Source organism: Scyliorhinus canicula, chromosome 4 (assembly GCF_902713615.1).
Source record: "Scyliorhinus canicula chromosome 4, sScyCan1.1, whole genome shotgun sequence".
Taxonomy (NCBI): Eukaryota; Metazoa; Chordata; class Chondrichthyes; order Carcharhiniformes; family Scyliorhinidae; genus Scyliorhinus; species Scyliorhinus canicula.
This window is the reverse complement of record NC_052149.1, coordinates 20,226,456-20,250,736: the sequence shown is the minus strand read 5'-3', so window position 1 is coordinate 20,250,736 and position 24,281 is coordinate 20,226,456. Positions and strand designations below refer to the sequence as shown.

At 47.7% G+C, this 24,281-nt stretch overlaps 1 protein-coding gene across 4 annotated transcripts in view; it reads right to left on the bottom strand.

Moving 5' to 3' along the window:
- Window positions 1-24,281, bottom strand: part of hfm1 (helicase for meiosis 1) — a 281,213-nt gene that overhangs the window by 245,604 nt on the left and 11,328 nt on the right. For all 4 annotated transcript variants that reach the window (XM_038793806.1, XM_038793808.1, XM_038793809.1 and 1 more), the window contains exons 3-4: window positions 17,734-17,846; window positions 12,092-12,425 (exon numbers count right to left, since the gene is read on the bottom strand). In XM_038793806.1, coding sequence (XP_038649734.1) covers window positions 12,092-12,425; window positions 17,734-17,846 — 447 coding nt within the window. The remainder of the gene's footprint in view (window positions 1-12,091; window positions 12,426-17,733; window positions 17,847-24,281) is intronic.

Genomic DNA, 24,281 nt, shown 5'->3' with positions numbered 1-24,281 from the left:
GGACGTAGTTAACTGCCCGTTGGATGCCGAAAGTGACCAGGGGTTAGGCTGCCCGCGTGTCAGCAGCGCGACTAGGCCACCGGGACACACAGGTATCCCGTGGCAGGCGGCTGCCGAGGTGTCGACTAACCTCCGTCTAACATGTCCAGTTTCTGTGCCCCCCACCACCCTTCTGTAGGTTAACACAATGTCTGCGAACAGAACGGCTATGTTCTGCGCAGTGGTTGGGGCCACTGCACTGCATTTGGAGATGGAGCAGCATCCACAGCCACAACCTGCAGTGGATGCAGGGCCAGCTGCAGCAGCAGAGGGAAGGGCCGAGGAGTTGCCAATCGTCGAGCAGCATGGGGGGGAGGAGGAGGAGGGGGAGGAGGAGAGAGTGAGGGTGCAGCCACGGCGCCAGAGGCGACGACCAAGGCCGAGGGTGTACCGTGTCCGGATCTCTTTCCAGACAATGACGGACATCACCTGCAGGAGGAGACTCCGGCTGAGTAGGGGGACGGTGAGACATATCTGACACCTCATGGCGCACCTCGCCCCACGTGGAACGGGGGGAGGACACGCGATCCCGGTTGCCATCAAGGTGACGGTCGCTCTTAACTTCTATGCGACCGGCTCCTTCCAGTCTCCGAACGGGGACCTCTCCAGGATCTCCCAGTCATCGGTCCACAGGTGCATCCGGGATGTGACCGACGCCCTCTATGCCATCGCGGACCGCTACATCACCTTTCCCGAGGACCGAGCAAGTCAAGATTCACGAGCTCGTGGATTTGCCAGCGTGGCCGGGATACCGATGGTGCAGGGGGGGGCAATCGATTGTGTTCATGTCCCCATGCGCCCGCCTGCAGGGGACAGGGAGGTGTTCACAAACAGGAGGGGGACATACTCCATGAATATCCAAGTGGTATGCGACCCCCACATGACGTTCATGAACGTCTGTGCAAGGTTCCCAGGGAGTGTGCATGACTCCTACATACTGGCGCAGTCGTACATCCCTGCGATGTTTGAGGGACGTCCACCTCGGCTGAGGGGCTGGTTGCTAGGCGACAGGGGTTACCCGTTGAGGTCTTGGCTGATGACGCCTATACGGAGGCCTCAGACCAATGCAGAAACCCGATACAACGAGGCCCATGCAGCAACCAGGGGTGTGGTGGAGCGCTGCCTTGGCCTCCTGAAGATGAGATTCAGGTGCCTGGACCGCTCCAGAGGGGCCCTGCAGTACCAGCCCAACAGGGTCGCTCGCATTGTTGTGGTCTGCTGTGCGCTGCACAACATCGCGATGCAGAGAGGAGTAGACCTGCTGCAGGAGGTGGAGGGAAAAGCCAGTGGCAGTGGTGCCAGCACAGAGGAGGACGAGGAGGAGAGGGAGGAGGAGGAGGAGGAGGCTGGTGGAGTGGCGGGCGCAGCATGCAGACACGACCCAGGTGCTGGTGATGTCCAGGAGGCGGCATGACAAACCCGGCGAGGACGGCAGGCACGTGACGCCTTGGTAGCAGCACGGTTCACGCGTCGCATGCGACGTCCCCGCTGAACACCAAACCACCACCTGCATCGCTAGTCGTGCAGAGGGTCAACACACAACTGCCACCACCACAACCCCCCTCTCAGTGTACACTGCTCCACTTCGACATCACCCTTACACTGGGTCCAGACGGTATGGCACTACATTGATGGCTGTGTCAGCAGGTGTGATCAGTGCCATGTGGAATGATGACAGCCCGCTCTGCAATGAGCTGTGAACTCAGAATCGTTAGAGAGAGTCTGACCCATGGCAATAGCTGAACCATCCACCTTGGTGGCCGCTGAGTTCGCCACGGAAACTCCATCACGTGTCCGCGTGGGGTAGCTGTGGGAGGGGGTGGGGGGAGGGGAAGGGACTGCACACCCGGCACCGAAGTTTCACCGCTCATCAACCCCAGCGACACTCGGTCACCATCACGATTCCTGTGGCTGTGGAACAATCACACGGTATTGCAAGTAAGGTGGAACAGTGCGTTTAATGTTAACAATAATTTACAGATGCCCTAGCCCCTACAACTAAACTGTGCCCTTCACCCAGGCCAGCTTACTCAGTGTCTCTCTTTGTTGCCTTACGGGCCCTACCACTACGTCTAAGTGATTCCCCAGATGATACAGCAGGAGTGGAGGAGGACTGCTGCGAATCGCCCCCTTCGACTTGTTTCTCCTTCGGCAAGCGTTTCCTGTGGCGACCCGGCCTTGATGGGCCAGGCTGCTCTGCGGGCGTCTCGGGTGATGTTGTGCCACCCTGCTCTGCCTGCTGCCCACCCGATGCACCAGGGATGGGACGGGGGGAGGCCGAGAATTCCGGGACGTCCCGTGATGGAGTTAATGGGACGGGCCCCGAAACCTCCTCCTCCCTCGGAGAGCCCGGTGGCCCCCGGGCCTCACCTTGGGACAGAGGTGCGAGCGGGGAGGTGCCCCGTCGCGCCACTGACACCTGGCGCTGCCAGTCCTGGAGGCCTGCAACGGTATCCACCAGGATCCGAAGGTTAGCAGAGACGGAGTCCAGGGAGTTAGACATTCCCGCCAGGGACTGTGCGATCTCAACCTGTGAGTGCACGACGCCATCCAGCACGTGTCAGGCGGTTGATGCTCTCCGCGACCGACTGCTGGGACTGTGCCACTGACTGCTGTGACTGTGCCATGGCGTGCTGCGACTGGGCCATGACCTGCTGAGACTCGGCCAAGGCCCGCAGCGCGCCGGCAATGTCGTGTTGGCTCTGGCGCATTGCTGCCTGTGAGAGGGCAACCCTGTCCAGGGCCGAGGATGACGCGTGCACATTAAGCCCAACGCCTTGCATAACCTGACCCATTGCCTCCACCGCAGATGCCAGCCGTGCGGTGTCGGCCTGGGTTGCTGCCATCAGCGGCACCACTCCCTGCTCCTGGACGCGGTTCCACTCCTCTAACAGTGTCTGCAGAGTCATCCCGTCATTGTGTCCCTGGGTTTCTTGATGCATCGGCTGTGCGGGTGGGTTGAGAAACTCCAGGAACTCGGAAAACGTCTGGGAGCCAGCTGAATGCTGGGCCTGGCCTGCCCTCCGCCAGTCCGGGCCCTCGGCTGCTCCGACCTCCATCTGCTGTACCTGCTCAGCTGTGATGTGCGACCCAGACTGTGACCCAGGAGCCTCATCACTAAATAGCCCAACCGGGGTGAGTGTCTCTGGGATGGTGGATGAGATAGCTGTGCCGCAAGCTCGAGGTCGTCTTGGGTGCACGCCTCCTCTATGTCATCAGCCCGCTGAGGCCGCAGGGCGTTCGCGGGCCATTTCTCTCGCGCCGCCCTCTGGGCGTCCTGCTCCACAGATTCGGTTGGGGAGGATGGGACTCCCCGCTGATCGGGCACCCTCTGTCGTGCGGCCCTGGGTGTGGTGGGGGCAGATGCCTGTGTCCTCCTGGAGGCAGACGGCCCTGGTCGTTCGGCATCACGTCCTAGGGAAGAGAATAAAACGGGATATTTAGAGACGCTCGGCCGGGCGCTGGACAGTCCCAGTGGGCAGGGTGTGAAGGGACAGAGGATGGGGGAGGTGTTCCAGTGGGCAGGGTGTGAAGGGACAGAGGATGGGGGAGGTGTTCCAGTGGGCCGGGTGTGAAGGGACAGAGGATGGGGGAGGTGTCCAAGTGGGCAGGGTGTGTGAAGGGACAGAGGATGGGGGAGGTGTTCCAGTGGGCAGGGTGTGTGAACGGACAGAGGATGGGGGAGGGGGGGGGGGGGGTGTTTGTCATGCAGGGTTGTCTCACTTGTTGCAGCTCCGCCAACCTCGCATTGCGCGATCTCCCGGGTGGCAGATCCCCCAACAAGGTCCAGTGCCCTCTGCTCAAACGTGGTGAGGGGGTGCAGGATGGGCGAACCCCCTCCAGTCTTGTTCCGTTCACGAGTGTTCTGAGCGGTCTTGTCCTGTTGGGGGAGGGGGCATAGGTAGATTATTACAATACGGCAGGTATCAGCAGGCCGTTCAGATACTGGCACAGTTTGGGGGTCAAGTTGTAATCTCTGGGATGGTGGATGGTGTGGGAGATAGCTGTGCCGCAAGCTCGAGGTCGTCTTGGGTGCACGCCTCCTCTATGTCATCAGCCCGCTGAGAGGCCGCAGGGCGTTCGCGGGCCATTTCTCTCTCGCCGCCCTCTGGGCGTCCTGCTCCACAGATTCGGTTGGGGAGTGCATCTCTCCACGGGGGCCAGAGCGCTGGGTCTGTGACTACTTTGTGAACCACCCTCAACTCACTCTGCCCCAATCCCCCTCCACCCCCCGTGCCGGGGGGGGGGTTAAGTAAAGGGGGGAGGGATGGTTGTGACCCGGGGGCACCCTCTTGGCACTTACCCTGGCAGCCCTGGTGAGGTCGTGCATCTTCTTCCGACATTGCTCTGCAGAGTGAGGGGTCTGGCCCACAGCACTGACGGCAGCAGCCACCTCACGCCAGGCCTGGCGCACCGCGCTGGCAGGGTGGCGATGCCCTCAATGCGGGCAGATGAAGCCCCTCCTCTGCTCAATTGAATCCAGCAGTGTCTTGACATCAGCCTCCAAGAATCGCGGGGCTGCTCTCCTTTGCTCCGACATCCTGGCCTACAGTTTCTGAGCTCGCCCGCGCCTTTTTACGGCGTCGGGCGGCCTCACGTGGACGTGTTCGTGTCATCGTCGCGTTCCGGCGTCATCGCGCATGTGATTTACGCGGCCCCGTTCCTAGCCCATTTCCCGGACGTGAATACGTCGGGAACGGGGCCGTGTCGGGCCGTCGCAAAATCGGGATTTTCCGCAGGTGCGGAGAATTGCGCCCGGGTCTTCTCTACTATTGACCTGAAATCCGCCTACCACCAGCTCCCCACCCGTAAATCGGACGGTCCCTACACTGCCTTCGAGGCAGACGGTCGTCTGTACCAATTTCTTATGGTCCCCTTCGGCGTCACGGATGGAGTCTTGGTATTTCAACGAGAAATGGACCGAATGGTTGACCGGTACGGACTGCAGGCCATCTTCCCGTACCTCGACAATGTCACCATCTGCGGCCATGACCAGCAGGACCATGACGCCAACCTTTCTAAATTCCTCCACACCGCATCTCTCCTTAATCTCACGTACAAGAAAGAGAAGTGCGTGTTCCGCACAGACCGCTTAGCCAGCCTCGGCTACGTAGTCCAAAACGGACTACTAGGGCCCGACCCGGACCGCATGCGGTCCTTCCACTCCCCCACTGCCCCAAGGTCCTCAAACGCTGCCTTGGGTTCTTTTCTTATTACACCCAGTAGTCCAATACGCGGACAAGGCCCGCCCACTTATCCAGTCCACACATTTTCCCCTCTCGGCCGAGGCACAACAGGCCTTCACCCGCATTCGATCTGACATAGCCAAGGCCGGGATGCACGCAGTAGACAAAACACTGCCTTTCCAAGTAGAAAGCGATGCTTCAGATGTCGCACTTGCCACCACGCTGAATCAGGCAGGCAGACCCGTGGCATTCTTTTCACGCACCCTCCACGCCTCCGAAATTCGCCATTCCTCTGTTGAAAAGGAGGCCCAGGCAATCGTTGAAGCAGTGCGTCACTGGAAGCATTACCTGGCCGTCAGGAGATTCACTCTCCTCACTGGCCAACGGTCAGTAGCCTTCATGTTCAACAACACGCAGCGGGGCAAGATCAAGAATGACAAAATCTTGCGGTGGAGAATCGAGCTCTCCACCTTTAACTACAAGATCTTGTATCGGCCCGGCAAGCTCAACGAGCCCCCAGACCCCCTCTCCCGAGGTACATGTGCCAGCGCACAAGTGAACCAGCACCGTGCCTTGCACGAGAGCCTTTGCCATCCGGGGGTCACTCGCTTGCACCATCTAATCAAAGCCCGCAATCTGCCCTACTCCGTCGAGGAAGTACGGACAGTCACCAGAGACTGTCAGGTCTGTGCCGAGTGCAAGCTGCACTTCTACTGGACAGATCACGCGCGCCTGGTGAAAGCGTCCCGCCCCTTTGAACACCTCAGCGTGGACTTCAAAGGGCCCCTCCCCTCCACCGACTGCAACACCTACATCCTTCATGTGGTGATGAATTTTCTAGGTTCCCCTTCGCCATCCCATGCCTGGATTTCATTTTCGCCCTGTTCGGTTTCCCCGACTACATCCACAGTGACAGGGGATCCTCGTTCATGAGTGATGAGCTGCGTCATTTCCTGCTCATCAGGGGTATCGCCTCCAGCAGGACGACCAACTACAACCCCCGGGGAAACGGGCAGGTAGAGAGGGAGAACGGGACAGCATGGAGGGCCGTCCATCTGGCCCTACGGTTCAGGAACCTCCCAGAGGCTCGCTGGCAGCAGGTCCTCCCTGACGAGCTCCATTCCATTCGGTCACTACTGTGCACCGCAACTAACAGTACACCCCATGAACGTGTTTTTGCCTTCCCTAGGATGTCTACATCCGGGGTGTCGCTCCCGACGTGGCTCACGACTCCGGGCCCAGTCCTTCTCTGTAGGCATGTCCGGCACCACAAGGCGGTTTCCCTGGTGGACAAAGTACGCCTTCTCCCGCCAACCCTCAGTATGCCTACGTGGAGTTCCCCAACGGCCGCCACGACACAGTCTCGCCGGATCCGGAACCCCATGCCCACGCCCCTTTTTCCCCCCGCGTCACCCTCCTTTTCCCCGGCGCCCCCCTATTCGTCCCCACCAGGTCCATCCCTCGTCCCCCTGCCCACACTGGAGGACACGGAAGATTTTGGCTCGCTCTCTGAGTCATCCCGCCAGCAGCCAGCACCAACACCGCCAGCACCTGCACCGACGTCGCCACCACAGCTACGCCGATCACAACGGAACATTCGACCGCCGGTTCGGCTCAACCTGTAACCTGCTGACCGGATGGACTCTTGGTTTTCTTTGTTTGGACCCTTTTGTAAATATTTCATCCTTTGTATCATAGTTATACGTCACCCCCGCCGGACTCATTTTTTACAGGGGGTGAATGTGGTGATAACCACTGTAGATATGCATACTTGCAGTAGGGGGATGTATGGCTGTACCTGTAATACAGGTTCCTCCGGTAAGCCCCTGCCGGCTAGCTCCGCCCACAGGGAGCTTGTGTATAAATATGCGTGCGAGTCACTCAGACTCTAGTCTTCAGTTGCAGCCGGAGGAATAGCATCACACAGCAATAACGCCTCGATTGAACTTGTCTCTCATCTTTGACTGCAATTGTTAGTGCCTCAAGTTGAGGGCCTGGAGAACCGTTTTTCGAGACAGAATATCCGGCTTGTCGGTCTGCCAGAGGGAAAGGAAGGATCGGATGCCGGTGGATATGTAGGGAAGATGCTAGAGAAGCTGATAGGGGAAGGTTTGTTCCCCTAGCCGTTGGAGGTGGACCGGGCCCATAGGGCGCTTATGCATAAGCTCCAGGGGAATGAGCCCCCGAGGGCAATGGTGGTACGGCTGCATCGGTTCCTAGATAAGGAACGCATCATGAGGTGGGCCAGGCAGACAAAACGGTGCATGTGGGAAGATTCTGAGATCCGGGTGTACCAGGACTTGGGAGCAGAATTTGCAAGGAGGAAGGCGAGTTTTAATAAAGTCAAGGTGGCCCTGTACGAGAAGCAAATAAAGTTTGGTCTGCTTTACCCGGCCCGTGTTTGGGTGACCCATGAGGGGCGGGAACTCACTTTAGCTTGCCGGAGGACGTGGCGGGCATGAAGGACAATAACTTGGTAGACAAACAAGGATCTTAAACCTTGACTGTGGAGAACTGAGTTACATGGCTGACCGACAGGGGATGGGGGTAGGGTCCCTCCCCCGACCAGGCTGGTTACGTGGAATGTTCGTGAACTGAATGGGCTGGTCAAAAGAGCCTGTGTGTTCGCACACTTAAGACAGCTGAAGGTGGACATGGCCATGTTGCAAGAGACGCACAAAGCTGGGAGACCAAGTTCGACTGAAGAAGGGATGGGTCGGACAGGTGTTCCATTCGGGATTGGATTTTAAAACAAGGGGGGCTGGCAATCCTGGTTAATAAAAAGGCGGCATTCGAGGTGGGGAAGATAGAGGCAGACCAGGGGGGTAGATTTATTATGGTAAGTGGGAAGCTGGATGGAACGGCAGTGGTGTTGGTCAATATATACGCCCCAAACTGGGATGATGTTGTGTTTGTCAGGAGGGTGCTGGGGAAGATTCCGTACCTCGACTTGCACCGGCTAATTATGGGGGGGGGCAGTTGAGGAGGGTGAAAGGGTCAATATATGAGTATGGGGAGAAAGCCAGTAGGATGTTAGCACATTAACTGCGGAAGCAGGAGGTGGTGAGAAAAATTGGGAAAGTAAAGGATATGAGGAGGAAGGTAGTGGTGAACCCGGGGGCGATAAATTATGTGTTTTGCAAATTCTATAGTCGACTCTATGAATTGGAACCCCCAGCCGGGGAGGACGGTATGAAGCAATTTTTGGAGAGGCCAGAATTCCCGAAGGTAGATGAGCAGCTGGTGGAAGTCCTGGGGGCCCAATTGGGCTCGGGGAGGTGACAGATGGATTGGGGACGATGCAATCGGGCAAGGCCCCGGGACCTGATGGATTCCCAGTGGAATTTTATAAAAGGTTTTCTGGGCTACTGGGGCCGCTTCTGGTCAAGGCCTTTAACAAATCCAAGGAGCTGGGAGTGCTTCTCCCAACGCTATCACAGGCACCAATCTCTCTCATCTTGAAGCGGGACAAAGACTCGGAGAGCAGTGGATCGTATAGGCCGATTTCCCTTTTGAACGTAGACGCTAAACTGCTGGCAAAGATCTTGGCCTCACGTGTTGGGGATTGTGTCCCGGAGGTAATCGGGGAGGATCAGACGGGATTTGTGAAGGGCAGGCACCTGATGTCCAACATTAGACGGCTCCTGAATGTTATAATAAATCCAGCGAAGGGGAGTGAGGTTGAGGTGGATGCAAAAAAGGCCTTTGACCGGGTGGAGTGGAAGTACCTACGGGATATTTTAGGCAGGTTTGGGTTTGGGCAAAGATTTGTGCATTGGGTCCAGTTGCTATACCAGGCTCCGGTGGCAAATGTAAGAACCAACCGAGTCCGGTCAGAATATTTTAGTCTCTGTATGGGGACAAGACAGGGGTGCCGCTCTCCCCACTACTGTTTGCCTTGGCCATAGAGCCCTTGGCAATGACCCTTAGGTCATCGAATGTTTGGCGGGAGATAGTGAGAGGGGGGTGGAGCACAGGGTCTCGCTCTGCCCGGATGATTTACTGCTTTATATCACAGACCCGTTGGAGGGGATGGCTGGAATTTTGGAGACACTGGAAGAATTTGGGCGGTTGTCAGGCTACAAGTTAAACATGGGAAAGAGAGGGGGCAGAAAGGAGACTGCGGGAGTCACCTTTTAAGGTGGTGGGGAGGAGCTTTAGGTATCTGGGGATCCAGGTGGTTAAGGATTGGGGACAGCTCCACAAGTTAAATCTGGGTAAAGCGGTCGATCATATGAAAAGGGATTTCTGCAGGTGGGACATGCTCCCGCTGACACTGGCGGAGGGAGCACACGGTGAAGATGGCAGTCCTCCCGAGACTGCCGTTTCTTTTTCAATGTCTCCCGATTTTTGTCCTGAAGGCCTTTTTTAGGAAACTGAAGGGGGCGATCTTGGGTTTTGTGTGGGCAGGTAAAACCGTGAGGATGAAGAAGGCACTCCTGGAACAGGGCCGCGAGGAGGGGGGCTTGGTCCTCCTGAGTTTCATTTATTATTACTGGGCGGCCAACATTTTGATGGTCAGGAAGTGGGGGAGAGGTCGGTTTGGGAGCGAGTAGAGGCGGCATCCTGTCAGGGTACAAGTTTGGAGGCTTTATTGACGGCGCCCCTGCCATTCACGCCGACTTGGTACTCCACAAGCCCAGTGGTAGTGGCAGCCCTGAGGGTGTGGGGACAATGGAGACAACACATGAGATTGGAGGGGGCATCAGTATAGTCACCGATCTGTGACAATCACCTTTTTATGTGGGGGCTGGATGGGGACTTTAGGAGGTGGCAGCGGGCAGGAATTGAGAGATTCGGGGATCTCTTCATTCAGGAGGGTTTCCCAAGCCTGGATGCATCAGAGGAGTTTGAGTTGCCGGATGGGAACGGGTTTCGGTACCTACAGGTATGGGACTTTGTCCGGAGGCAGGTTCCAAGCTTTCCTCGCCTCCCCTTGAGGGGACTGCATGATAAGGTATGTCAAAAACGGGGGTTGGGGAAGGGAGGGTCTCGGAGAAATATAAGGTGTTGATGGAGTGGGAAGGGGTCCCTATCGAGAAGGGGAAGAGGAAGTGGGAACAGGAGCTGGGAGGAGAGTTGGAAATCGAATTATGGGAAAAGGCTTTGAAGAGAGTTAAGTCATCCTCATCGTGTGCCAGACTTAGCCTGATCCAGTTCAAGGTGGTTCATAGGGCCCACATTACGGTAGCCCAGATGAGCAGGTTTTTTGAGGGCGTGGACACTGTGGGGGAAGCCTGGCGAATCATGTACATATCTTCTGGGCATGTCCGACGTGGAGGGGATTCTGGCAGGGATTTGCGGACGTCACGTCAGAGGTCCTGGAAGGGAGGGTGACTCCCGAGTCCAGAATTGGCAACATTTCGCCCAGAGACAGATTTTGCTGGGATGGAGAGAACCTCCAAAGTCAGGAGTGTGGGTCAACGACATGGCAGGATTTCTCAGGCTGGAAAAGATTAAGTTTGTCTTGAGAGGACCAATTCAGGGGTTCGCCCAGAGATGGCAGCTGTTCATCGACTTCTTCAAGGAAAATTGAACGTCAGCAGTAAGGGGGAGGGGAAAAGGAGGGGGAAGGAAAATGGGAGGCATGGTAGTGTAAGACAAGGACAGGGAACTTAATACACGGGTATTTAGGAAATAGGACGGGGTAGTAGGGGATGCCGTTTTTAGGCTTTTTGCATGAGTCGACACGTGTGGTTGTTTAAGGAATGTTAAAGTGTTAAACTGTAAAAATTATAAATGCTTCAATAAAGTATTTTCTTTAAAAAAATGATTAGTGCTCTGCTAATAGATCTTGAGAACTTTGGACTGTGGGAAGAAACCGGCGAACCCGGAGGAAACCCCCGCAGACACAGGAGAACGTGCAAGCTCCACACAATCACCCGAGGCCGCAATTGAACCCGGGACCCTGGAGCTGTGAGGCAGCAGTGCTAACCACTCTGCCACCATATTGTGTTTGGTCCAGGCTAAACAAATCAAGGGACATCTTGTAAAAAGAGACAAAAGAATGCCTTATGCTTTGGGTACAGATGGTATAGTTAATGAGAGGCAGGTCTGTCTGAAAAGTCAGTAGGCGATAGAATTCTAATTTGAAGAGAGGTGTTTCAGTTTGGTCCTGAAAGATTCTCTCTCCAAAGATTCTGCACAGGGAAAAGCGAGTAAAACCCTAGTTGTTAACTTAATTCATCATGTTTAATTTGTATTATTTGCTTAATTGGAATATGGTGGCAGGTTTAGGAAGCAAGTTAAGATTTCTTCTTTTACTTAAGAATTGTTGTAACTGTTAACGGTAAAGCTATTTCTTTGTTGCCAATGTAGTTAATTCTGTGATTAAATTAAAGTTTGTTTTAACAAAAGCATGCCTATTGGTCTATTGTCAATTCTGTGGTGCAGTAACATTTCCTCACAGTTTTACAAATTAAAACTAGTTGGGTACTCGTTCGGTATCCTAACATTTCCAACATGTGTGAATTAATCTGAGGCCTTCGAGGTGCAAAGTGAGAAATTAGCGAGGGAATCTCAACCTCCCTCAACAAGCCCCTTGATATGTAAGGCTAGTGGAATAACTGCCCAGAGCTCCCCTCAATTGCAATGTAAAATGGTCAGCTCCTGCAACCTTATCAGCTTGGTCCCATTAAAATGACATAACTTCGCCATCTCTGAATTACCACCTTGACTGACCAAAATATTTATTTGGGCATTTCTTCACAACTAAGCTTGCTAGCAAAAACTTAGGTCTGTACTGATGTACACTTTTCAATCAAAAGTTATTTCCTCTGGAAATCTGATGCAGAGTTGCACAATCATCATCAAGTCTTGCTGCAGAAAAATACAGGGAGCTTTGCATAATAGGAAGTGGAGATTACCTTTTCTTGAACAAAGGGTTAGCACTTTCATCCTTCTCCTCAGCGTTATGATGTGAAGTACTAAGCCAATTCAAATTATCAAATGTCGCTTCATGCTGATGTCTGCTGTGACCTTTACTGTTGTCATTTAACAGGATGGTTGAAGGAATAGAATTGTCACTTCTGAACCCAAGCTGAGATTGATCTTTTAGGGAGTTATTTAACCCTATTTCAAATGTCTTGCGTTTGATTGGGGCAAGCATATATTGGCAATCAAAAACCATTTGTGACTGGCATTCATTTTCAGCTTTCTTCTTTAAAGGAGGCACAAATCTCTTCTGTGACTGATGGATGCCTGCAGAAATAAAACAAAGAAAGACGTACAGTGTGACATGGCAAACACTAAATCAGAATCAACAAGATTTTGCTGAATAAATAGAAAATGCTCTTAGTAAAATAAAATAAAAAGTTTGATGCATGCACACAGTTTTGACCCCAGTGCAGTGAATTTGCCATTCATCCATATAAAAAGATTAAGCAAACAAACATTAGCAGTTCACACACTTTCTCTACACTATTATGATTCAGGTTGAAGCTTTAGCTGTTAACTCAAATCTAGGTCCATGTGATCATTCTCTCAAAGTGCAGTTGAAGTAGAGTTCAGAACTTTCAGATGTGCGAAAAATTAAATTTCTGAGGGTTATATGGAGAGGACAGGGGAATGACATTAAGTGGAATGCTCGCTCAGAAAGCTGATGCAGGCTCTATTTTTCTACATTGCAAAAATCTGCAACTCTTCTGTTTTTTTTAAATAGTGAAACTTACAAAGTATCTGTTCTTTAATAATTATATAATTCTAAAATAAAATATCTGCAATACATTGGATATATTCTTTTTCAGCAGTTTCCTTCTTTGCCAAAAGTTTGATATATTTTGAATTTATACATTTTACCCGTAAAGCAGATGGAATGTATGTAGAAAACTCTAAAATCTAATAGTGATAAGGTAGGACAGAAAGAACAGAAAAGATAAACTATAATAAGAAAGGACAGTGATTTACAAGTACGTTGGCAAAACAAAGCTGACTTGTGTCAGATCATTTTCATTATACCTTAGGTACTACAAGGAAGATTCTACAAGGTTCTGTTGTCCTGAGCAGAGGCTGCAAAATCAAATATGCAGATTAGCTTGCCTTATTCACAGCAGGATGCAATTTCCTGGTCAGGAAAAAAGCCAGCATTTTTCAGTCTGCAATGGTGGCCAGCACAAACCTCCTAAAGCTCCTTCAGGTTCCTAAAATCATTCAAAAAGGTCCCTCATTGATTGTGATTTTCTAGTTGCTTTCTCACTGGCAGCAGCACTTGCCCATTTAAGCTAGTTATATCATCACGTGTGGACTGCCTGGCCTGTTGGAATAAACTTATAAAATGTGAATAGCCCTGTGTAATTTTTAGTTCGAAAGTTTTATTGCTAACTTAATTAATATCGCTGTTTGGTTTCGATGTTTTGCATTTGCATGATTTTTCCAGTTGCTATTTTGTTTGAAACAACCAAAATGAACAAGATAGAAATTATTTTTGGAGTTCCAAAGGCAATCCTAAATTTGAAGGAGGAAAAGCAATGATTGAAGGGACAAGAAATGCAAATGCACAATAATTTAGGCATCATGCACACGTTTGTAAGATCTCAGGATGTGAATTTGTTGGCCCAGACACTGCTTCTTGGTAAAGCCAGAGGATACCTTTGGCATTTTAACTTCACACAATAGGTCTTCACAAGTGTATGCCGTTCTTTGGGAGGTCAATGTGTAGACAACTTGGACCAGAGAGATGTACTCATGGGTGTGTATTAAACTTTTACTGTGTTGGATCCTCCCAACCTATCAGCCATACATACTTTAGATCAAATGAGTCAATCAGCTGTCCACAGGTGCATTAAATAGATGACAGAGGTCTTAGTTCGAACAGACAATAGATTCATCACTTTTCGTGTGGAAGCAAGCAATAGATCAACACGGTGCACAGTATTTCCCAAACAACAAGTTCTTTAGATTGGAGAGTATCGTAGATATAACACATGCATCATGCAGAGAATTGAGCTTGCCCACCATCACTTGAATGTCAAAGCATACTGCTGTTCCCTGAAGAGATTGCCCTTATGTTGCAAATAGGGCATCCTTCTTTGCACCACCCCATGAAATAGCAGGTACACATTGTCAGGTATTAAACTAGGGAGTCGAATGCTGAACCACTTCAACATTTTAGCACATAATCCATTGTGTTCTGACCAGATGGATTTCCTGTCACTTAATTTAGAAATGTTATACATGTTGAAATAGTATTATTTCCCAACTAGCAATCACTTACTTTAAATGCATATATCCCTTAAATCAACTAGCTCGACTTTACACAGTCCCACAGCAAGTTGCCAGCACACAGCCAAAGCTGTGCTGTAAGCTTATGTCAATTTTTCAAATTAGCTGATCCTGCAAAATTAGGCATGCAAGATTGATTAAGGAACCGGGCATTTGCAGCACAGATTTTGCTGGGAATGCAAAAATTGAGGCTTACATACAGATACTGTCACCCATGGAACTTTAACCCATGAATTGGAACAGGAAAAAAATCTGTTTGCCTGGAAAAATTCTACATATGGGACAAATTTACATACCACGATTTTACCACTACGTGCAATACTAAAAATAGGCAGAAAGTCAAATACACAGTAACACCCATTTTGCAAAGGTCTTGGTGGTGGCAATGCACCTTTACATACTGCATTACAATACCTTATATAAATTGGACACTCATAAAAGCAAACAAAGGGTTAGGATTGCCTTGATGAGCAGTGAGCATATCCCTCTCATATCACTGGTGAGGACCACAGTTCACCAATGTAATAAGCACTGGTGCTCACAAATGCCGCACAGTAGTTTGCGCATTTGTAGATGTTTCACTCACTCACAAGGAGTTCTTGGGCAGTATTTGAATATTAAATAGTTCGTAACAACTTAATTCTATTCAACAACTGTAATTTTCCTTGATTTTACTGGATGCCAGAAATCTCAATTAAATTATAATAACTTGTAGTTATTAATGCATATCATAGAGTCTGAGAATCATGGAAAGATAAGATTATGATAATTTAATCATAGTCTATGAATTTAGCATGCTGTTTGAAAAGTCCTTGGCTGATTGACAGTATTAAGACCATGATTTGGCTATCAAGTGACAAGCTGTCACTGCAGAACATTATAAAAGGTTAGAATGCCGTACCGAGGAAAAGTGCTGTGTTTCCTCCAAAAAGTACAAATGTGATTGATCTTCTGAGAATTTACCCGCAGGAGGTAAAATGCAGTTTACGCTGACCCCAAATATTCTAAAATATGAGATTTGTGTTGTTTCAAGAAGAGAGGCAAAAATATCTTTATTGGCAGTCCTGCTCCGATTTACCAGCCACATGAACAAAAATAGCATTGGGAACAGACTTTAATTAATTGTTACTACTTTGATATTAGTTCTGTTAACTAGAAAATAAATGTAGAAAACTTTGAAGACCTTGACCATATTTGTGCCAAAATGTACGCATGTAATACCGGCAATCAGAAACTGATGGGGGATTCCTGAAGCTGCTGAGAATCATTGAATCCCCATAGTGCAGAAGGAGGCTATTGGCTCCATCGTCTACACCAGCCCTCTGAAAGAGCACCACACCTAGGCTGACTCCCCCACCCTATTCCCATAACCTCACCTAACCTTTGGTGGCAATTTAGCATGGCCAATCCACCTAACCTGCACATCTTTGGACTATGGCAGGAAACTGGAGCACCCAGAGGAAACCCACGCAAATATGGGGAGAATGTGCAAACTCTACACAGACAGTCACCCAAGACAGCAATTGAACCTGGGACCCTGGCCTGTGAGGCAGCAGTGATAACCACTGTGCCACAATGATAGTCAAAGTTAAACTAAAATGATAAATGAAACAGAAATACATATAAAGAAACTGCTGTAAATATAAATCTGAAATAAGGGGCGGGATTCTCCGACCCCCCCCACCCCCCCTTTCCGGGTCGGAGAATCGTCGGGGGTGGGAATCGTGCCGCGCCGGTTGGCGGCCACTCGCAGCAGCCACCCCGGCGATTCTCCGACCCATGATGGGCCGAAGTCCCGCCCGTTGTATGCAGGTCCCACGGGTGTAAATTAGACTAGGTCCCTTACCGGCGGGACCTGGCGGCGCGGGTGGGCACCGGGGTCCTGGGGGGGGGGGGGGGGGGGGGGGGGGGCGCGTGGCGATCTGGCCCCGGGGGGTGCCCCCACGGTGGCCTGGCCCGCGATCGGGGCCCACCCATCCACGGGCGGGCCTGTGCGTGGGGGTACTCTTTTCCTACGCGCCGGCCGTGTGGTCCTCCACGATTGCTGGGGCGAAGGTGAACCCCCCCTGCGCAGTAGAGACTTTGTCAGAATGTTCTGATGGGAAGTCTACTCCTGAAACATTAAATACTTTTTTTGATGCATTGACAGACCTAGTGTATATTTATAACATTTTCTGTTTTGATTTTGAAGTTCTAGAAATCTGATCATATCTTTACAAACAACAAGATAAAGAGGTCAACACCTTTCAGCATTTACAGTTGATTGATTCAGGCTGATCAAAGTTTTTGTCTGTGATAGATAATACTGAAAGAGTTGGGCAATTAGCCTTAACCAGTCTGAAATACTGTTTCACAGGCATAATTGATGGCCGGCATAGACATGATGGGCCTAAGGGCCTCTTTCTGTGCTGTAAAACCCTTCTGACTCTATGACTAAATGCAGGTTGATTTTGTTTAACCTCATTCATATTTTCTAAGTGGCCTGTTATTACATCCTTCACAATAGTCACGAGCATTTTCCCTACTGCTGATGTTAGGCTAACTGGTCTGTAATTCCCTGTTTCCTCCCTCCCTGCTTTTTTTAAATAATTGGTGCAAGGGGATAGGACACAAGCAGTAGAGTTTTCAATTACCTTAAGTTTACAGGGGGTTATAATGTGGTACACCATCCATGTGTGCATTTGGACAGTCAAGTCTCAAAGTAAGAAAGGCATGAAGGTGTATTTCGGCAGCCAATGAGCTGAGGTCAGGTGGAATTGGGCATGTTACACAGATGAAAACAGGCAATCTTAGTAAATGTATAGTCAGAAGCTCATCTGGGTATCAAATATGACACAAAGGTCGCAAACAGTCCGGTTCAATCAGAGACAGCTGCCAGGTGGAGGGATGAAGTTGGGGAAGGATGGAGTGGTGGTTAGACAATGGCGATTTGTGATGGGCACCGAAGATAATTGTTTAATAACATGAAGATGACAGGTAATTTATTAAAATTCAGGAACAAGTATCTATTAATATAGTGTAACAGTCAATTTTTCGATGGAAACCTGTCAAAAATCCAATTTTTCCCCTCCTGAATCAAGATGATGTTTGAATTGTTGGGTTGCATGACTATTTACTTTCTCTTCAAAACTGGTCAAAGAATGAGAGAGTAATAGCTGGGCTCAATGTTTGATAAGTGAAATAGCAGGGCAGTGAAAAAATTACAAAATTTCTGAACAAATACTGCATTTCTATTTATGCAAGTAAAAAATATAAAGATTGCTTTGAATGTTAAAATAATACATTCTACCTGACGATTCTAGTCTTTCTAGTTCTTTTTGCAATTCCTGAGCAGCTGGTATTTCAGAAATTGGTGGAGCTGGACCAATCTGCCAACTTGTCTTTTCTTGGTTGATAGGTTTCCTGTCACAGTATTAGCAGAACACATGTTTTAGTTTATTGTGCCAAATGTGATCATCCACAAAATAAAGTTTGGCCTATAGATCTGTTATACCAGAAATTAAAGAGAACTTAGGAAAGGGGCTGGTTCAGCACAAGGCTAAATCGCTGGCTTTGAAAGCAGGCCAGCAGTACGGTTCAATTCCTGTACCAGCCTCCCCGAACAGGTGCTGGAATGTGGCGACTAAGGGCTTTTCACAGTAACTTAATTGAAGCCTACTTGTGACAATAAGCAATTTTCATTTTTTTCATTTCATTTTGTACGATTGAAGTGTCCAATTAAACATTTCTTGAATTCTGTTTGATTTAAAAGTACCAGAGCTTTTCAGCATTAAAGTATTCAAAACTCTCCAAATTATGTTCACTGCGGATATATAAAGATTTCTCTGCAAAGAAGACTCTCTACATATAAAGAACAATGAACAAAGAAACGTACAGCACAGGAACAGGCCCTTCGGGCCTCCAAGCCATCCTGCCCATCTGAACTAAAATCTTCTACTCTTCCAGGGTCCGTATCCCTCTATTCCCATCCTATTCATGTCATTGTCAAGATGCCCCTTAAATATCACTATCGCCCCTGCTTCCACCACCTGCTCCGGCAGAGAGTTCCAGGCACCCACTACCCTCTGTAAAAAGCTTACCTCGTGCATCTCCTCTAAATCTTGCCCCTCGCACCTTAAACATATGCCCCTAGTAACTGACCCCTCTACCCTGGAAAAAAGTATCTGACTATCCACTCTGTCTCTGCCCCTCATAATTTTGTAGACCTCTATCAGGTCATCCCTCAATCTCCTTTGTTCCAGTGAGAACAAACCAAGTTTATTCAACCTCTCCGCAAAGCTAATGCCCTCCATACTAGGCAACATCCTGGTAAATCTCTTCTGCACCCTCTCTGAAGCCTCCACATCCTTCTGGTAGTGTGGCGACCAGAATTGAACACTATATTCCAAGTGTGGCCTAACTAAGGTTCTATACAGCTGCAACATGGCTTGCCAATTTTTATACTCAATGCCCCAGTCAATAAAGGCAAGCATGCCGTATGCTTTCTTGACTACCTTTTCCACCTGTGTGCCCCTTTCAGTGACCTGTGGACCTGTACACCAAGATCTCTCTGACTGTCAATACTCTTGAGGGTTCTACCATTCACTGTATATTCCCTACCTGTATTAGACCTTCCAAAATGCATTACCTCACATTTGCCCGGATTAAACTCCATCTGCCATCTCGCTGTCCAAGTCTCCAAACTTTCTAAATCCTGCTGTATCCTCTGACAGTCCTCATCCCTATCCGCAATTCCACCAACCTTTGTCGTTCGCAAACTTACTAATCAGACCAATTACATTTTCCTCCAAATCATTTATATACAGTGTCAGCTTGCTCGATGGCAAGTGGGCCCCTGATGAAGTGGGCCCCCTATATCAAATAAAAATGCAATAAAGAAACAAACACAGACAACTGTTTTAGTAATAAAAAGGAATAAGAAACAAAAGAGAACAGGACACAAATAAGCAGTGCATGAAAGGAACAAAGCAGGGGAGGTAGTGGAAGGATGTGGAATAGGGGGTCCAGGGTCAAGCATAATTAAGGAAATTCCATGTTTTCAGCAAGAGTGTGTGAATTTAAAGATAAAGTTACAATTCGTGATTTGAGATGGTCGGCAACTTCAAAGGATATCAAGTAGTAGTCTTGGTTCAGCCGGTACATCGGTCCGGGGCCCGGAGAGCCAAGAAGGGGCCCGTGAATCTCTGAAGGGCCCTTAAAAATTATAATTAATTAGATAAATAAATCTCCAACTTCTTTCCTGAGATTTGTATTCTAACTTAATAAAATATAATTGTTTTTAAAAAGAGCAATACCAAATAAAAATGCAATAAAGAAACAAACAAATAATCACTCAGTGTATGAAGGAACGAAGCAGTGTTAAACGGATGTGAAAAGGAGTGGAGGGGGGGGAGGGGGGGGGGGGGGGGGGGGGGCTGGTTCACCCGGGTCGGACATAGTTGGAAATCCACGTTTTCAGCAAGAGTGTTTAAAGATAAAGTTACAGTTCGTGATTTGAGATGGTAGGCAACTTGAAAGGCTATCAAGCAGTACATAGGGTCGTGAGGTCACCGAAAAGGAGAAGCTGTACCTTTGACCGTGAATCATGAGGTCAAAGATATTGAAGTGATAAGCCATGATCGGTAAACTCAAAGGGTTGCGACTTGTAACACTACACTGGTATCAAACTGGACATGTTAACTTTGGTCGTGGGACCATTCTTAATGTCTTACTATAGTCGGACCAAACTTCTAAGTTTCAACAGTTGTCTCAGTTGCTTGCTGGTGTGAACACTGGACAGTGGATTGTCTCCTCTTCTGAAGCTGCATAGGCCACAGTAGTATTGACTAATGAACATAGCCTATTGAAGTGTAAGTAAATTATTTTATATTTTTTATCAAGTAGGGGTTTATCTGGCGTTCCTTCAAGTTATTCTTGCAATCATCAATATTCATTTTTCCCAACGTGGGCTATTTTTAATTAAATTTTTATTTCAGGAATATTACCCCTACCAGCATGGAAAAGAAAAAGCATAAATCTGGGTCACTAAAACGCAAAGAACAAAAAGAAGCAGAAAGGAAGGAATCAGCCAAGCGATGCAGGCCTATTACAGAGTTTATAATACCACAAGCATAATCCACATCAATATCCAGTTCTGCAACAAATAATCAAGAAGCAAGAAACAATGCTCGTGGTGATGATGCAATGACATGCGAGTTACAAGAACAGAGAAATTATGAAGAATATGATACAAGAAAGAATTAGTCATGAAGTTTCTCAAGCAAAATATTATTCTATTCAGGTTGATTCAACACAAGATAATTCATCCATCGATCAGTTTAGCATTATTATTCGGTATGTGCTTAAAGGTATTATCTGTGAGCGACTACTTTCAGTTGTGCCAAGTAATGATGGTACAGGACAGGGACTTTTTGATCTATTGATTGAAACATTACAGCATCTTAAAATTGACCCCCAAAAATGTTTATCTGATAGCACAGATGGCGCTGCAAGCTACCATGGCCAGTATAATGGTTTACAAAGTAAAATTGCTGATGTGGCTGATCAACATGTTCATATATGGTGCTATGCCCATGTCTTGAATTTGGTGATAACTGAAACAACAAAATGTTGTGTGCCTGCAGTTTCTTTTTTCAATTTGCTCCAGAATATAGCAACTTTTGTGAAAGCATCATACAAGAGAATGGCTGTATGGATAGAAGTTGTTAGAAAACATCTAGGACAAGAAAAAATGAAACGATTAAAGCTAATTGGTGAGACCAGATGGTCAGGAAAATCCAATGCAGCAACAACGTTTTGATGATGCCGCTGCCAGTACTTTCGTAAATCTATTGACATGCTTATCAATGATACAAGATTCAGAAAAGTTTGATGCAAAAACAAAACATGAAGCAAATGTTTTACTTCAAAATCTTCTAAAGTTTGAAACCATATTGACAGCATTTACTTACTTGTATATATTTGAAACTACAACCCCGTTATCAAGTTATCTACAGACAAGTGGTTTAGATATGTTTACTGCATGGAGTTTGGTAGATTCAGCTACAACAAAGTTGAAGGAACAGACAAGAACATTTGATAACATTCACAGCAAGGCTTTGGAATTTGTAAATAAATGTAATGACAGGATTTCACAGATGAATATGGATGAAAATCAAACATTGGAAATTGATGCGTTGGAAACAGCATTGCCAGTTAAGAGGCAGAGGAAGAAGAAAAGAATGGCAGATGAGCTTATTGATGATGAAAGAAATTCCTCAGATTCTCTAGCTGATTTTCGAGTAAATGTGTTTAACCTAATAATGGATCGCATTGTCCAGTCACTAGAATCACGCTTTGTACAACACAAACAGTTGTATAAAGATTTGTCCTGCTTGGACCCAGCAAAGTATAAAACTATTGCAGAGAAGGGCCTTGAAGATGAAGCATTGGAAGGTATTATTAAGCTGTTTCCACAAATCAAGATCAAGTAATATTGGAATTGTTTTCTTTTGCTTCAAACTTTGATGTATTAAAGCTATTGCTTAATGATGGTGAGAATATGGATTCCGGTTGCAACAATTGTAAAATTTGCAGCACTTGCCCATTGTGTGTACTAAAAATTCTGGCATACAAAACAGACTTGATGACAAGGCATATGATAACCTTTATGAACTTTATAAAGTCATCTGTACACTATCAGTTACTCAAGTCCAATGTGAGATGACATTTTCAAAGCTAAAGATCATAAAGACAAGGTTAAGAAATTCGCTGTCTGAGGAGAATTTGGAATCATACATGTTGCTATCCATTGAAAAGGAATTGTTAGACGAATTGGATGCAGAAGCAATTATTGGCAGATTCGCACAATCATCTAGCGAACACAAACGATTGCTCTTAATATAGTGGACTGCATGCAATGCTCTATTGTGCTTTTCAACTGTTAATGTGTAAATTGTGCAGTAAACTATTTAAAAATATCAACCAATTACTTAAAAAAAATTTTAAAATGTTAAATTCAATTATAACATTCTGTATTTACATTTGGTATCTACTGCCAGTAATATGTACAGTACATGTACACTGTAATTACTAAGAAATACACATTTTTTCCACAAAAATTTTAATTGTACCCTTTTTTCCATATGTATTGTTTGAAAATTTTACTTATTCGTTATGAAAATTAAATGATAGCATTGTAGTTGTGGGTGGGCCCCTTTGTCTCCTGGCAACCAATATTTTTAGACTCAGTCCGCCACTGTTTATATATACTACAAACAGTAAAGGTCCCAGCACTGATCCCTGCGGAACACCACTAGTCACAGCCCCCCAATCAGAAAAGCACCCTTCCATTGCTACTCTTTGCCTTCTATGACCTAGCCAGTTCTGTATCCATCTTGCCAGCTCACCTCTGATCCCGTGTGACTTCACCTTTTGTACCAGTCTGCCATGATGGACCTTTGTGGTAGTATGACTAGGGGTATTACGGTACCTGGGAATGTGAGCTGCTATTGGTGTAGAAGGCTCGCTGCCCATTGGCCCAAGTGTTGTCTTCTCATTGGTCGAGAGGAAGGTAGCTCCGCCTACGAGGCGGAGTATAAGAACCCTTGTTTCCCAGCAGTCATCATCATTTCTGTACTCCTGCTGCTGGGCACACTTCTTGTAGATTAAAGCCTTCGTTTCTGTGTTCATTGATCGCGCATCAATCTTGTCAAAGGCGTTACTGAAGTCCATATAGACAACATCCACTGCCCTACCTGCATCAATTATCTTTGTGACCTCCTCGAAAAACTCTATCAAGTTCTTGAGACACGACTTCCCCTTCACAAAATCGTGCTGCCTCTCACCAATACGACAACTTGCTCCCAAATGGGGAGTAGAACCTGTCTCGAAGAATTCTCTCCAGTAATTTCCCTACCGCTGATGTAAGGTTCACCGGCCTGTAGTTCCCTGGATTATCCTTGCTACCCTTCTTAAACAAAGGAACAACCTGACTCCTTGCTTAAGTTCCTTCCTACTTTCCTTATTCCACACAGGCTTCGTCTGTTCCCAGCCTTCGAGCCCTGACAAATGCCTCCTTTTTCTTTTTGACGAGGCCTACAATATCTCTCGTTATGCAAGGATCGCGAAATTTGCCATATTTATTCTTCTTCCTCACAGGAACATGCCGGTCCTGAATTCCTTTCAACTGACATTTTAAAGCCTCCCACATGTCAGATGTTGATTTACCCTCAAACATCCACCCCCAATCTATGTTCTTCAGTTCCCCCTATTATTGTTATAATTAGCCTTTCCCCAATTTAGCACATTCACCCTAGAACCACTCTTATCCTTGCCCACCAGCATTTTAAAACTTACTGAATTGTGGTCACTGTTCCCGAAATGCTTCCCTACTGAAACTTCTACCACCCTGGCCGGGCTCATTCCCAAATGTTTTTTTACTTCCTTCATTCATTCTCATATTCAAGCCATCTACCAGCCTGCTACATTAACAGAGTCCTGTCTCAGTTAACAGATCTACCTTAGATTTAAATAGTTTACTACCACTTTTACAATTTACCAGTGCTGTTGTGATTTGGTGAGACCCAAACCTTTACCATTGATAATTCCTTCAAACAAATTAGATGATGAAAGTCATTCTCAACCTACATCATAAATTTTTCTCTAAAAATTCATATTTTCATCTAGACCAGTCAAATCTTGCTTTAGAATTCTCAGCAGCAGCCAAAAAAATCTCAATCCTGACACATGCTTATGTGACACATTCTTCGATTCAAATTTTAACTCAGCTCAGTGGATAGTATTGTATTGGGCAAAACTTCACTGATATTGCTGTGCAGAAACAGGAACACCCCTAAA